This window comes from Babylonia areolata, chromosome 4 (assembly GCF_041734735.1).
Source record: "Babylonia areolata isolate BAREFJ2019XMU chromosome 4, ASM4173473v1, whole genome shotgun sequence".
NCBI classification, from domain to species: domain Eukaryota; kingdom Metazoa; phylum Mollusca; class Gastropoda; order Neogastropoda; family Buccinidae; genus Babylonia; species Babylonia areolata.
Window position 1 is genome coordinate 20,803,887 of NC_134879.1, and position 16,404 is coordinate 20,820,290.

At 45.7% G+C, this 16,404-nt stretch overlaps 1 protein-coding gene across 2 annotated transcripts in view; it reads left to right on the forward strand.

Annotated features, from left to right (window-relative positions):
- LOC143281599 (calcium-independent protein kinase C-like) overlaps nucleotides 1–14,003 on the forward strand; it is a 33,638-nt gene extending 19,635 nt beyond the window's left edge. For both annotated transcript variants that reach the window (XM_076586843.1, XM_076586844.1), the window contains exons 10-16: nucleotides 1,703–1,887; nucleotides 2,756–2,929; nucleotides 7,414–7,568; nucleotides 8,960–9,098; nucleotides 10,771–10,959; nucleotides 11,812–11,961; nucleotides 13,004–14,003. In XM_076586843.1, coding sequence (XP_076442958.1) covers nucleotides 1,703–1,887; nucleotides 2,756–2,929; nucleotides 7,414–7,568; nucleotides 8,960–9,098; nucleotides 10,771–10,959; nucleotides 11,812–11,961; nucleotides 13,004–13,177 — 1,166 coding nt within the window. In that variant the 3' untranslated portion in view covers nucleotides 13,178–14,003. The remainder of the gene's footprint in view (nucleotides 1–1,702; nucleotides 1,888–2,755; nucleotides 2,930–7,413; nucleotides 7,569–8,959; nucleotides 9,099–10,770; nucleotides 10,960–11,811; nucleotides 11,962–13,003) is intronic.
- Nucleotides 14,004–16,404: the final 2,401 nt, after the last annotated feature.

The window sequence follows — 16,404 nt, forward strand, 5'->3', positions numbered from 1 at the left end:
TATGAGCATGCTTGAATACTAATAATAATTTGTGATGCACTGAGACAAATGAAAGTACATGCACACCAGTCATTCACATGCTTGCATAACTCTGATTCAGAGAAATTCAAGATAAAACTTCCCAGTACGTGTAAATAGAAAGGGAAAGAACTGTACTCTGAGAAGAGGGGAGGGATGGGGGAACTACTTTGGAAAGGGGAAGGTGTTAAGGCAATATGTGAAAGAGCTGAGTGCAGGGACTTGACGAATCAGAAATGGGAGATTGTTCCAAGTGGAAAGTCCAGAGACAGAGAAAGTGCCGCGACTGGCTGTGGAGTGCTTGGTGTGCAAAGTGTACCTTTCAGAAAAGGGGTCAGCAAAAAATATTAACTTTTCCTTTTATGTCAGTGGTATTGGTCCCACAGTGATAAGCACAGACTCTCAGACTGTTCGATAACAACATTGTAAACAAATATGTTTATTTTGTTTTTAATTGTATGTGACATCTTGACAAAGTACGGAACAAGTGAAATAAAGATCAACAACAGTTAAAAAAAAAAAGAAAAAAAAAAAGAAGACAATAATAATGAGAAACACAGATACATTTCATTCTGTACGACTGGCAGCCAGGGTCCAGAGACTGGATTTCTAGTTGTCAGAGGAGGGTGTAGCAGTGATGTTGATGTGGAGACTGATGTCTCTGTCCACGTTGTTATCTGTTGTTCATGTTTTTCCATTGGAGTGTTTCCTGTCGCTGTCTGGTCCGTTTTTCAGTGTTTGTCGTTTGTCACCCCTGCAAGGGTCAGGACCACTGACTGATCACCAATGACAGCAGATCCACTGTGGTTCCATGTTCTTTGAGTTAAGCATGCCACAGTCGGCCATTGCTCTTTCTCTTTCTCTGAACCTTGCACTTGGATTGAGCTCCCTGTTTTGCAGCGTCTGTTCTTTGCACTTAGGTCTTTAAAACTTACCCCTTTCTAAAAACAGCCAGTTCCCTCTTCCCAATCTGCAGGTTTTCTAGCCTTATATTCACATGAAAATATTACCCTTCATCGCTTTGAATCGTAGCCGTGCGTGCATGTGAAAGACTTTGTGTAAGCACTTCTGTTTGTCTCTGCACAAGAAGCAGCACTGCATAAATACTGTTTGGTGCTATGTACTGTACCATGTCAGACTGATGCAAACCTGACACACCATCCTCTTGGTAAAATTTCACTGCAACTCAGTGAAAAGAGGTCTCTCTATTCATCTGCCGTCTAAAATGTTACATGTCTGTCTGAGCATGTATGTGTGCGTGCCTGAAATCTGATTGAATGACACTGGAAACGACTGATGAGCACCCAGTGGCAGCCGTCAGTCGGCTCTACCCAGGTAGGCATCCTGTTGTGCAAATGACCCCATGTTTGTAAAGTGCTTAGAGCTTGGTCTCTGACCCAGGAGAGGCGCTATGTAAGTTTCCATATCAGTCATCAGTCAGTCTGCTAGCCAATCAAAGGCCAGTTCCATCTGAAGCTAATAAGTCATCTGAAGCTAATAAGTCATTCACAAGGGCCACCTTTCCTGAGATAAGTACATTATCTTGTTGCTCTGTATTTGCCAACCCTTTATGCATTGTTTTTTTCTTGCATATTTGTTGTATGATGCAGCTTTATGGGACTTTTTGGTCTCAGAATTCACATCATTTACATGGTTTGCGTCAGTTCCCCCTTCGTGTGTGCAGACTCTGAGAGTGAGGGTGGGGGCAATGACTTCTGTGGGGGCAAAGACTCCCTGCTGCCCACTGACAACAACCACAGCGGCTTCCGACCCAAGTCCCCCTCCTCAGACTGGCCCAGCTCCTCAGATCGCTTCCGGCTGCAGGACTTCAACTTCATCAAGGTTCTGGGCAAGGGGAGCTTCGGAAAGGTGTGTGTGTGTGTGAGAGAGAGAGAGAGAACACTGAACACTGAACACTGAACACTTTAATGTCAATAGCTTTACAGCCCTAATGACATGGGGGTTCATAATACAAATAACAACATGCATCAATAGTAATAATATTGATGAAAACCAAAACCAAAACGAAATCAATCAATCTGTGCAACAAAGTGCAGTTCGACCATCCATTCAAAGTAATGGCATGTAGTGAGAAATAAAAACAAAAACATATATAAATGTATAACATAAATATTTTCCATATGAGAGTGACAACACAGATTTCACTTTTCACAATGAGCAACACCTGATACTATTTTATTATTGTTGAGTTTTTTTTCGTCGCATGTTATTCGCTTCTGCAATATATTTTGCAAGTGAGAGAGAGAGAGAGAGAGAGTACTTATTGAGGTTCTGGTCAAAGGGAGTGTTGGAAAGGTGTGTGTGGGGGTGTGTGTGTGTATGTGTGAGAGAGAGAGAGAGAGAGAGCTTATTGAGGTTCTGGTCAAAGGGAGTGTTGGAAAGGTGTGTGTGTGTGGGTGTGTGTGTATGTGAGAGAGAAAGAGAGAGAGAGATAACTTCAACTTATCAAGGTTCTGGGCAAAGGGAGCTTTGGAAAGGTGTGTGTGTGTGTGTGTGTGTGTGAGGTAGTACTTAAACTTATTGAGGTTCTGGTCAAAGGGAGCGTTGAAAAGGTGTGTGTGAGAGAGAGAGAGGGAGAGAGCACTTGAACTTCTTCAAGGTTCTGGGCATGGGGAGCTTTGGAAAGATACAATACTTTGTGCATGTGTGTGTGTGTTTGTCCTGGTATCTTTCTTCAAATAGTAGAAAGTGTAAGCGTGAAGCATGTGTATGACAGGTAATGTTGGCAGAGCGGAAGGGGACGGAGGAGGTGTTTGCGGTGAAGGTGCTGAAGAAGGACATCATCATTCAGGACGACGACGTGGAGTGCACCATGACTGAGAAACGTATCCTGGCACTGTCTGCCAAACACCCCTTCCTCACCGCCCTCTACTGCTCCTTTCAGACCAAGGTCAGTGCAGCACTCATGTCTTGACTTGGGTGGCTGTGGTTTTTTCCTTTCTTTCACATCAAGGTCAGCACTCATGTCTTGACTTTGGTGGTTGTGTTTTTTCCTTTCTTTCAGATCAAGGTCAGCACTCATGTCGACTTGGGTGGTTGTGTTTTTTCCTTTCTTTCACATCAAGGTCAGTGCAGCACTCATGTTTTGACTTGGGTGGCTGTGTTTTTTCCTTTCTTTCAGATCAAGGTCAGTGCAGCACTCATGTTTTGACTTGGGTGGCTGTGTTTTTTCCTTTCTTTCAGATCAAGGTCAGTGCAGCACTCATGTTTTGACTTGGGTGGCTGTGTTTTTTCCTTTCTTTCAGATCAAGGTCAGCACTCATGTCTTGACTTGGGTGGTTGCGGTTTTTTCCTTCCCACCAAATTATAACTGTAATACCCCAGAAAACAGAGTATAGCTGTTTCCATGTTTGAGGTAAAGACGGTCATACACGTAAAAGCCCACACGTGAACATATGAGGGAACGTGGGAGTTGCAGCCCATGAACGAAGAAGAAGAAAACTGTAATAGTACATTCATACAGCATTTTTAAACCCTCTTCCTCTCCTACCTTTTGAACGATAACATTTTAATAAGAAAATCAATACTTTAACAAAATGTCTTGCAGTCACTTTTATGTGCACTCCAACCTCTCGGAGCATGTAAACGCATAAAAAAATTGATTACTGTTCTGGATGTTGTGGCTGCTGATTTCACGTGACAGGAAAAACAAACTACCGTAAAGTTCGGTCTATTGAGCGCACTGGTATATAAGCCGCACCCACTAAATTTTGGAAGAAATTGAACTTTATCCATTCATAAGCCACACAGGTTTATAAGCTGCGCTTATTTCCAGTACTGGAACACATACTGATACTACAGAAAAGCTGTCAATACTGTAGGTTATGAAATAAACACAAACGGGAACAACACAAAGAAAAGCAAGGGAAAATACTGCTAGTGCCACCAAAAAAATAATAAATAAACACAACGAAAATAAGATCCATACTTTAGGGATAGTCACATTTATTCAACGTCATCCTGCTCACTGAATCCACTAAAATCTTCGTCTTTAGTGTCCAAGTTGAAGAGAACCAGCACAGCTTCCTCCGCCATCTTGTCACTGACTTCAGCTTCGCTTTCACTTCATGAACATGAAGGTGGAGGTCGCTGCTGGTTCGTCGCTTGCACTGTCGTCTGCTAGGTTGATCGCCTTCAATTTGAAGAAAAGAAACAAACAGGGAACCTTTTTTCATGGATGGATTATTCTTACAGTGGATGGACTCCTTACCTTGGATGGGAAGTTGTGATTCAAACAACTATCCTTACAGTGTATAGGAAGTTGTGATTCAAACAATTTGCATATGCATACAAATCCGGCTGTAGAAGAGTGAAAGTTAAGAGAAAGCATGCTCATCAGAAATGATGGGCAGCTGCCACAAGCAACCATGTGAGGTTGATGAAGAAGACGTAGAGGAAACCCTCGTCACAGGGGTTGTGGTGGCTGTGATGATTGTCATCGTCACTTTGAATCAAAGAAGAAGAATACAATGTGTTACTGAGAATTTTAGAAAATTTGTTTGTTCCTGATTTTTATATCTGTTCCTGATGGTAAGGTTTTGGGGTAGGCATGTATGTATGCACAGAGCATGTAGTTGCCCTACAGTGTGATCAGTACCAGTATCAGTAGCTCAAGGAGGCATCACTGCGTTCAGACAAATCCATATGTGCTACACCACATCTGCCTAGCAGATGCCTGACCTACAGTGTGAAGGAGGGAGGAGCAAAGTGCTTGTACTCTAGCAGCCAGCAAAGCTTTGAAACACCAGCCACTGTGGTGAAGTGGTTAGCCTTGCTGACTGACAGTTGGGGGGGTGTGGGTTTGATCCCCATCAAAGGTGGGGTTCTTTGGCTTTAGACTGACTCCAGGCCATAGTGGTGTAGACTGACTCCAAGCCATAGTGTTTAGACTGACTCTTAGCCATAGTAGTGTAGACTGACTCTTAGCCATAGTGGTGTAGACTGACTCCAAGCCATAGTGGTGTAGACTGACTCCAAGCCATAGTGTTTAGACTGACTCCAAGCCATAGTGGTGTAGACTGACTCCAAGCCATAGTGGTGTAGACTGACTCCAAGCCATAGTGTTTAGACTGACTCCAAGCCATAGTGGTGTAGACTGACTCCAAGCCATAGTAAGCCATAGTGGTGTGCTGTTTAGACTGACTCCAGAACATAGTGGTGTAGACTGACTCCAGACCATAGTGGTGTAGCAGGACTCCAAGCCATAGTGGTGTAGCAGGACTCCAAGCCATAGTGGTGTTGACTGACTCCAGACCATAGTGGTGTAGACTGACTCCAGGCCATAGTGCTGTTTAGACTGACTCCAAGCCATAGTGCTGTGTAGACTGACTCCAAGCCATAGTGGTGTGCTGTTTAGACTGACTCCAAGCCATAGTGGTGTTAGACTGACTCCAAGCCATAGTGGTGTAGACTGACTCCAAGCCATAGTGGTGTTTAGACTGACTCCAAGCCATAGTGGTGTTTAGACTGACTCCAAGCCATAGTGGTGTAGACTGACTCCAAGCCATAGTGGTGTAGACTGACTCCAAGCCATAGTGCTGTTTAGACTGACTCCAAGCCATAGTGGTGTGCTGTTTAGATCCAAGCCATAGTGGTGTGCTGTTTAGACTGACTCCAAGCCATAGTGGTGTAGACTGACTCCAACCCATAATGGTGTAGACTGACTCCAAGCCATAGTGGTGTAGACTGACTCCAAGCCATAGTGGTGTAGACTGACTCCAAACCATAGTGGTGTAGACTGACTCCAAGCCATAGTGGTGTAGACTGACTCAAAGCCATAGTGGTGTGCTGTTGGAAGACAGGGACCACTCAGTCCAAGTCATCCACTTCATGGGTGTGTCTTTGGGAGTGTTGATGAAATTTCACCAAGAATACAGGTGTTTGTATCTCTTAGCATCCCATATATCATGAGAGTATACAGCCTTGTGAAGTAGTCCAAAACCTTATCAGACTGCCATAGCAGCATCTTCATAACCCACACACACACACGCTCCCCCCCACCTCCCCACACACACACCCACAGTGTCACCAGCCAGGATAGCCCTGTAACAGTGTTACCAGCCAGGATAGCCCTGTAACAGTGTCACAGCCAGGATAGCCTGTAACAGTGTCACCAGCCAGGATAGCCCTGTAACAGTGTCACCAGCCAGGATAGCTCTGTAACAGCGTTACACCAGGATAGCCTGTAACAGTGTTACACCAGGATAGCCCTGTAACACCAGGAAAGCCCTGTAACAGTGTTACACAAGGATAGCCCTGTAACAGTGTCACCAGCCAGGATAGCTCTGTAACAGCGTTACACCAGGATAGCCTGTAACAGTGCCACCAGCCAGGATAGCCCCGTAACGGTGTCACCAGCCAGGATAGCCCTGTAACAGTGTCACCAGCCAGGATAGCCCTGTAACAGTGCCACCAGCCTGGATAGCCCTGTAACAGTGTTACCAGCCAGGATAGCCCTGTAACAGTGTTACCAGCCAGGATAGCCCTGTAACAGCGTTACACCAGGAAACCCTGTAACAGTGTTACCAGCCAGGATAGCCCTGTAACAGTGTCACCAGCCAGGATAGCCCTGTAACAGTGTCACCAGCCAGGATAGCCCTGTAACAGTGTTACTAGCCAGGATAGCCCTGTAACAGCGTTACCAGCCTGGATAGCCCTGTAACAGCGTTACCAGCCTGGATAGCCCTGTAACAGTGTTACACCAGGAAAGCCCTGTAACAGTGTCACCAGCCAGGATAGCCCTGTAACAGTGTTACCAGCCAGGAAAGCCCTGTAACAGTGTTACCAGCCAGGATAGCTCTGTAACAGCGTTACACCAGGATAGCCTGTAACAGTGCCACCAGCCAGGATAGCCCCGTAACGGTGTCACCAGCCAGGATAGCCCTGTAACAGTGTCACCAGCCAGGATAGCCCCGTAACAGAACAGTGTCACCAGCCAGGATAGCCCCGTAACAGAACCGTGTCACCAGCCAGGATAGCCCTGTAACAGTGTCACCAGCCGGGATAGCCGTGTAACAGTGTCACCAGCCAGGATAGCCCGTAACGGTGTCACCAGCCAGGATAGCCCTGTAACAGTGTCACCAGCCAGGATAGCCCCGTAACAGAACAGTGTCACCAGCCAGGATAGCCCCGTAACAGAACCGTGTCACCAGCCAGGATAGCCCTGTAACAGTGTCACCAGCCGGGATAGCCGTGTAACAGTGTCACCAGCCAGGATAGCCCTGTAACAGTGTCACCAGCCAGGATAGCCCTGTAACAGTGTCACCAGCCAGGATAGCCCTGTAACAGTGTCACCAGCCAGGATAGCCCTGTAACAGTGTCACCAGCCAGGAAAGCGGGGTAGCGTTGTGACAGTGGAAGGTGTGGGTGTTGCAGGATCGCCTGTTCTTTGTCATGGAGTACGTGAACGGCGGAGACCTCATGTTCCAAATCCAGCGTGCACGCAAGTTTGACGAGCCCCGGGCACGCTTCTATGCAGCAGAGGTGACACTGGCCTTGATGTTTCTCCACAGACATGGTATCATTTACAGGTGAGATCTGGGGCGTGGGCTTTGTGTTTGTGTGGGTGTGTATGATTTTGTTGTGTGTGTTTGTACTTGTGTGTGTGTGTGTTTTGTGGTTAAAGACCGGCTGGCACTTGCTCACTTTTGGTATGGTACACATACTTCATGTCAATTTTTCAGAGAAAGAATTATCTGTATATGACATTGTTTTATGCATTCAGCTGCATTTTTACCCTGATACTTTTAACAGTAAGTTGGTTTCATGGGGTACTTACTGAGTTTGCATTGTATCTGGAAGGCTTCTATGTTGCAGAGATCTGAAGCTGGACAACATGTGTGTTGCAGAGATCTGAAGCTGGACAACATGTGTTATGTGTTGCAGAGATCTGAAGGTGGACAACATATGTGTTGCAGAGATCTGAAGCTGGACAACATGTGTGTTGCAGAGATCTGAAGCTGGACAACATGTGTTATGTGTTGCAGAGATCTGAAGCTGGACAAAATGTGCTATGTGTTGCAGAGATCTGAAGCTGGACAACATGTGTGTTGCAGAGATCTGAAGCTGGACAACATGTGCTATGTGTTGCAGAGATCTGAAGCTGGACGACATGTGTTGTGTGTTGCAGAGATCTGAAGCTGGACAACATGTGTTATGTGTTGCAGAGATCTGAAGCTGGACGACATGTGTTGTGTGTTGCAGAGATCTGAAGGTGGACAACATGTGTTGTGTGTTGCAGAGATCTGAAGCTGGATAACATATGTTATGTGTTGCAGAGATCTGAAGCTGGACGACATGTGTTGTGTGTTGCAGAGATCTGAAGCTGGACGACATGTGTTGTGTGTTGCAGAGATCTGAAGCTGGACAACATGTGTTATGTGTTGCAGAGATCTGAAGCTGGACGACATGTGTTGTGTGTTGCAGAGATCTGAAGCTGGACAATGTGTGTTGCAGAGATCTGAAGCTGGACAACATGTGTTATGTGTTGCAGAGATCTGAAGATGGACAACATGTGTGTTGCAGAGATCTGAAGCTGGACAACATGTGTGTTGCAAAGATCTGAAGCTGGACAACATGTGTTGTGTGTTGCAGAGATCTGAAGCTGGACAACATGTGTTGTGTGTTGCAGAGATCTGAAGCTGGACGACATGTGTGTTGCAGAGATCTGAAGCTGGACAACATGTGTTATGTGTTGCAGAGATCTGAAGCTGGACGACATGTGTTGTGTGTTGCAGAGATCTGAAGCTGGACAACATGTGTTGTGTGTTGCAGAGATTTGAAGCTGGACAACATGTGTTGTGTGTTGCAGAGATCTGAAGCTGGACAACATGTGTTATGTGTTGCAGAGATCTGAAGCTGGACGACATGTGTTGTGTGTTGCAGAGATCTGAAGCTGGACAACATGTGTTGTGTGTTGCAGAGATTTGAAGCTGGACAACATCTTATTGGATGCTGAAGGGCACTGCAAGATCGCTGACTTCGGCATGTGCAAGGAGGGCATGTTTGAGGGCAAGCTGACCCAGACCTTCTGTGGCACGCCAGACTACATCGCACCAGAGGTAATCACAGGGAGGGGAAGAAATGAGGGGAAGGTGGCAGAGTGGTTAAGATGCAGATCTGCCAGTACAGTGTCTGTGAGAGCCTGGGTTCGAATCTTGGTTTCATTCTTTCTCCCAAGTTTGACTGGAAAATCAAACTGAGCATTAAGTTACGTGGATGAGACTTTTAACTCTTTCCGCACGATGAAACACTATAGCGTTCCTGACATAAAGTAGTGTTCCAGACGACGGAACGCTATATTGGTTTCGACAATTAAATTAAGTGTTGAAGGAATAGTTTCTTCGTGAGGTTCCGTAACTATACACTCGCTGGCCAGCTGTTGACTTTGGTACTCCACATGACAAGCTAATCTGCATACATATCGAAAATGGCGTCACAGGCGATACAAGTGGAAATTTTTGGAGCAAACTAGATCATGACAGTGGCTTTTTACTGCTGCTGAAGTGATTGAAATACTTCAAACAGATGGTTTCAGAATCGACGAGGATGATGAAGACGTTATCTGCAGTGAGGAACTCTACCAGCAAGAAGGTACTGACAGCGACTCAGTTTCTCTGAGGGCTGTGAAGAGAGGCAGGGTGGTGGGCGTACACACGACGTGAGGAGAGGGGTCAGTGGGTCAAGTACAGCGAGTTTCAATCAGTTTCTTTGTGTTTTGTATTTAAAAAAAATTTTTTCCTGACCCTAACAAATGGGTCGTCTTTAGGGAAAAGCAAGGGAGTTAAACAAGGTCTGGTGTGCAGCACATACTTGATGCACTGAAAAAGATCCCATGGCAACATGAGTGTTGTCCTCTGGCAAAATTCTGAAGACAGTATCCACTCTGATAGGTACACGTACGTTTATGGCCTGACGAAGTGTGTTGGGTTATGCTATAGCTGGTCTGTCATTTACCCATTAGATGTGATGTAGAGGATATGGATTTGTCCAAACATAGTGACACCTGTATTGTATTGGTACAAATATTTCAAAAGAGGTTGCCTTGTTAAATGACAGCCTCTTGAAATATGTGTGTATGTGTATGTGGTTGACTTGTGTATGAGACATTATGTTTATTGCAAGTTACGCCCTTCAAATCGTGTTTTCTGCTGTGTGTATGTGTTTTTTTTGTTTTTGTTTTTATACAAAACGCTGGAACACAAGTAACACTGTCAGATCTTGCTGACACATACTGCATTGTATCTTCAACTGCTTCAATTTATGTTATTGTATTGCTCCTATTTGTCACAACAGATTTCTCTGTGTGAAATTCGGGCTGCTCTCTCCCCAGGGAGAGCGCGTCGCTACACTGAGAGCGCCACCCTTTTTTTTTGTATTTTTTCCTGCCTGCACTCTTTTATTTGTTTTCTTATTGAAGTGGATTTTTCTACAGAATTTTGCCACAGACAACATTTTTGTTGCCGTGGGTTCTTTTATGAGGGATAAATGCATGCTGCACACAGGACATAGGTTTATCATCTCATCCGAGGTCTAGTGGAGTGGGAGAAGTGGAGTGGGAGAAAATATTGGCGACTGTGCTGGGATTTGAACCAGTGCACTCAGATTTTCTCGCTTTCTAGGCGGACACGTTACCTCTGGGCCATCACTCAACATCTTCTACTGTTTCTGTTGTGTGGTATGTGTTTTTGGGTGTGATTGTGTAAATAATGCAGTATCGTTGTTTGTTCTCAGATTCTCCAGGAGCTGGAGTATGATGCCTCAGTGGACTGGTGGGCGCTGGGGGTGCTGATGTACGAGATGATGGCTGGGCAGCCGCCCTTTGAGGCGGACAATGAGGACGACCTGTTTGAGTCGATACTGCACGACGATGTACTGTACCCTGTGTGGCTCAGCAAGGAAGCGGTGTCCATTCTCAAAGGGGTCAGTGCACAGACCTGTTTGTGTTGCACTGCATGGTATTGCACTGTATTGTAATGTATTTCATTGTATCACATCGTAATGTATTTTATTGTGTTGTGGTTTTTGTCACAAAAGATTTTTGTGTGTCAGATTCTGGCTGCTGTCCCTACATCACCACAGCATGTCACCACCCCTTTTTTTTTTCTTTCCTTTGTTTTTTTTCTCTCTGCAAGTATATTTTGTTTCACAGTTGAAGTGGATTTTTCCTCGGAATTTGGGTAGGAATGATGCTTTTGTGGCCAAGGGTTCGTTTTTGTGCACCAAGTGCATGCGGATCATGGATTTATCATCTCCTCTGAAAGACTAGCACCCAGAGCACCACTCAAGGTGTAGTGGAGGGGTGAGTAAAATCCATGGTCAGTATGCATGGGATTCGAACACATGGACACTGGCTTCCTAGTTAGGTGTGCCACCACTGGGCCACCTGGGCATCATGTGTTGTGAAAGGTGATTATCTGTTGATCCGTTCTGTTTGAAAGACGCCATCATGAGTACAGCTATACAAATTATGTGACAGTGCTTGAAAAAAAAGTGGAAACGTGTACAAAAAACAAAACCTGTTTTAAAAACAGACACACAAATACATTATTATTATTATTACTATTATTATTATTATTATCATCATCATTATTCTCTCCTTCACCCCCCTTTCTTTGTGTGTGTGTGTGTTTGTGTCTCTCTGTCTGTCTGCCTGTCTGTCTGTCTGCCTGTATGTCTACATAGTGTTCTGTGTGTATGTCTACATCATGCTGTTTGTCTATATATTCTGATGTGGTTATGTGTGTGTGTGCACGCCATGCTGTGTGCTAACAGTTCATGACAAAGAACCCGGCCAAGCGGCTGGGCTGCGTGACGTCCCAGGGGGCAGAGAAGGCCATCTTCATCCACGCCTTCTTCCACCAGAAGATTGACTTTGAGGCCTTGGAGCAGCGCAGAGTCAAACCTCCCTTCAAGCCCAAAATAGTCAGTGCTGCACCGTTCGGCCTCCGCCTCTCTCTCTCTCTCACGCATACACTCTCACTTATGATAATGATGATAATAAATCATTATGATAATGATGATGGTAATAATTGTACATTTATATTGCGTTTTCAAAGCTCTCAAAGCTTTGAACAATTGCATATCCATGAAAACAGAAAAGTGTGCACTTTTTACAATAGCATATCCGTGAAAACACAAAGTACACATGAACACAAACATGCACACATGCAAGCACTCTCTTTCTCTCTCTCCTCTCTCTCTCTCTCTCTCTCTCTCTCTCTCTCACTCTCTCCACTCTCTGTCCCTCTCTCTCTCTCTCTCACACACACTTACACACACATACACACACACACCCACACACATAGACACACTCATACACACACACACTCATACACACACACACACACACACACACACACACACACACACACATGCACACTTGCACACTTGCATTCACACAAGTACACTTTGAAGAAAACAGATGTGCACACACATACCCAATCAAGAAACAAGTATGCAAACATGGCATGGTCAGCAGTGGGTGTATGTGTATGTATACATGCACAGGCTTAAACACACATGTAAACGTATTTTGATGACAAAGAGCTCAATCAAAACAGTTGACACTGAAAGGTTGTAACAAAGAAATCATTAGTCTTGGGTCCTGTTATCATAAGACACGAACATCAGAAGTTCAAACAGTAGAATGACAGAAAGGAGATGCACAAAAAACTAGCCCCTTGGTGCACAGGCTGCCGGATCAGAGGATGCTGCACATGTAAACAGAAGGGAGGTAATAATACTAAGGGAGACTACTAGCCACAGGTGCTATGGATTTCTTTGCTTGGGCAGAGTTGTGTTTTGTGCAGGACATGAATCAGACCCCTGCCAGTGTCGGCAACAAGTGGGTCACAGTATGTTAGATCAGATGTAATTTTTAGGAAAGATAACGCCTCTCTGCACTGGACATGAAGTCGAGTGCCCTGTAATGGAGATCCTGACAGGTCCCGTGTTGCCTTTCCAGAAATCGAAGGTTGACGCCAACAACTTTGACCGTGACTTCACCTCAGAGGAGCCGACCTTGACCCCAGTGGATGTGGCGGTAGTCAAGGCCATCAACCAGGAAGAGTTCCGCGGCTTCTCCTTCGTCAACCCTGATTACGGCAAGCTGCAGATGGACTCAGCTGCAGTCCCTTGACCACCATGGCTTCAGCATTGCGGCCTCGTTCGTTCCTTTCTTCCTTCCTTCCTTTTGTCTCTCTACTCTCTCATGGCTGTGTGCCGGCTGTGGGCTGGCCACTCGTTCCAGCGGACGCATGCGCTTTTCTTTCTGTCAAGCTGTGGTCAGGACAGACTGATGGACATGGAAATCAGTGTGGACAAGGGTGTGGCAAGGTGTGGAGTGAGTAGTGTGTGTGTGTGTTGCTGTGTATGTGTGTGAGTGTGTGTGTGTGGTGAGAGATGGACAGCACAAGGTGGTGGTGGGGGGTGGTTTTGGTCGTGGCAGTCTCTTCCCTCATAGACTTGTCATTCTCCTGAACATTCATACACTTGCATTTAAAGAGAGGAAAGACTTGTATGGTTAAAGGCTACATACCTGCATCTGGGAAGAAACAGAGGTTTTTTGTATGCTTTTGTTTGTTTGTTTTTCTGGGAGGGTGGGGGAGGGGAGAAGGGGAGAGGTCATCATTTCTGTACATTTTTCCAACATTACGTGGTACTAAAGGTGTACAAGGAAGAAGTGAAGGCTTGTTTTCAGGATTTTTTTTTGTTTGTATGGTGACCCAAGCACAGAAGACAGCAAACACTTGTAATGAACATGAATGGTTTGGAAGAGTACAGCTGCTGGTTGTACTTTGTTGGATGACAGCGTGTACTGCTGGTGATTTCCTGCCAGAGGGTGGTGGTTGTCTGTCTTCAGTTTGGTTCCCTGTGTGTCCTGATGTCACCTGACCCCCCTGTGGTGACTGATGTCACCTGACCCTCCTGTGGTGACTGATGTCACCTGACCCCCCCTGTGGTGACTGATGTCACCTGACACCCCCTGTGGTGACTGATGTCACCTGACAACCCCCCGTGGTGACTGATGTCACCTGACACCCCCTGTGGTGACTGATGTCACCTGACCCCCCCTGTGGTGACTGATGTCACCTGACCCCCCCACCCCCCGTGGTGACTGATGTCACCTGACACCCCCTGTGGTGACTGATGTCACCTGACACCCCCTGTGGTGACTGATGTCACCTGACACCCCCTGTGGTCACTGATGTCACCTGACACCCCCTGTGGTGACTGATGTCACCTGACCCCCCCTGTGGTCACTGATGTCACCTGACCCTCCTGTGGTGACTGATGTCACCTGACACCCCCTGTGGTCACTGATGTCACCTGACACCCCCTGTGGTCACTGATGTCACCTGACCCTCCTGTGGTGACTGATGTCACCTGACCTTACTGATGTCACCTGACACCCCCTGTGGTCACTGATGTCACCTGACCCTCCTGTAGTGGTGTCCCTGGAACAAGTACAATCCATTGGTCTGTCCATTTTCCTGCTTGCTTCAGATATGGTTCCACAAGGAGGGTGTTCTTGTACTGAGGATCTCAGTGATGTTTCTTTAACCCCTTGACTGCTGTTGACAGGTACGCTCGTCAGCGAAGGGCGGTAACCTCACAGAGATAAGACTGAGCTTACAGGTCAGGATGACCATTCTGTATCTGAGCTTCTGGCTCTTTGTATTACCTGAGTACAGTGACATCAGTTACATCATAGAAATGTGCACAAAGAGCGGGGATTGTGGCTAGAACTAACGTCTCACTGATCTCATTCCACCATGGGTCAGCACTCAAGGGGTTAATGAAGTTCCCTGAGCAGGACCTTGTACTGACATTGTCTAAGGAGGTCCTTGTACTAAAGTTGTCCCATGGAGAACAGAGGTGGTCCTTGTACTAAAGTTGTCCTGGAGAACTGAGGTGGTCCTTGTACTAAAGTTGTCCATGGAGAACTGAGGTGGTCCTTGTACTAAAGTTGTCCATGGAGAACTGAGGTGGTCCTTGTACTAAAGTTGTCCATGGAGAACTGAGGTGGTCCTTGTACTAAAGTTGTCCATGGTGAACTGAGGTGGTCCTTGTACTAAAATTGTCCATGGTGAACTGAGGTGGTCCTTGTACTAAAGTAGTCCATGGTGAACTGAGGAGGTCCTTGTACTAAAGTTGTCCATGGATGAACTGAGGTGGTCCTTGTACTAAAGTTGTCCATGGTGAACTGAGGTGGTCCTTGTGGTAAAGTTGTCCATGGAGAACTGAGGAGGTCCATGTATTAAAGTTGTCCCATGGAGAACTGAGGTCCTTGTACTAAGGTTGTCCATGGAGGAATTGAGGTGGTCCTTGTACTAAAGTTGTCCATGGAGGAATTGAGGTCCTTGTACTAAAGTTGTCCATGGAGGAAGTGAGGTCCTTGAACTAAAGTTGTCCATGGAGGAAGTGAGGTCCTTGAACTAAAGTTGTCCATGGAGGAAGTGAGGTCCTTGAACTAAAGTTGTCCATGGAGGAACTGAGGTCCTTGTACTAAAGTTGTCCATGGAGAACTGAGGTCCTTGAACTAAAGTTGTCCAGGAACTGAGGTCCTTGTATTAAAGTTGTCCATGGAGAACTGAGGAGGTCCTTGTACTGGAAGTTGTCCATGGTGAACTGAGGTGGTCCTTGTACTAAAGTTGTCCATGGTGAACTGAGGTCCTTGTACTAAAGTTGTCCATGGAGGAACTGAGGTGATCCTTGTAGTAAAGTTGTCCATGGTGAACTGAGGTGGTCCTTGTACTAAAGTTGTCCATGGTGAACTGAGGTGGTCCTTGTAGTAAAGTTGTCCCATGGAGAACTGAGGTGGTCCTTGTACTAAAGTTGTCCATGGTGAACTGAGGTGGTCCTTGTACTAAAGTTGTCCATGGTGAACTGAGGTGGTCCTTGTACTAAAGTTGTCCACGGAGAACTGAGGAGGCCCTTGTACTAAAGTTGTCCACGGAGAACTGAGGTGGCCCTTGTAGTAAAGTTGTCCATGGTGAACTGAGGTGGTCCTTGTACTAAAGTTGTCCATGGAGAACTGAGGAGGTCCTTGTACTAAAGTTGTCCACGGAGAACTGAGGTGGTCCTTGTACTAAAGTTGTCCATGGGGATTTCTTAGGACTTCACTCTGACCTGTTCACCACAGGGAATACAGATAATGACATAAAAGCTACACATTTTGATAAAAGAAAATCCTGTATTTTTTACGTTGATTTTTCATGTTTACGTAACATGGTTGTTAACAAGGTTGTTTTTTTAAGATAATTATTATTAATTTATAGATATTTGTTTTTCTTGTTTATGCACATGATTGCTAACAAGACTACTTTCTCATTAAAGAATTTTTTTTACACCAAGAACTACCTT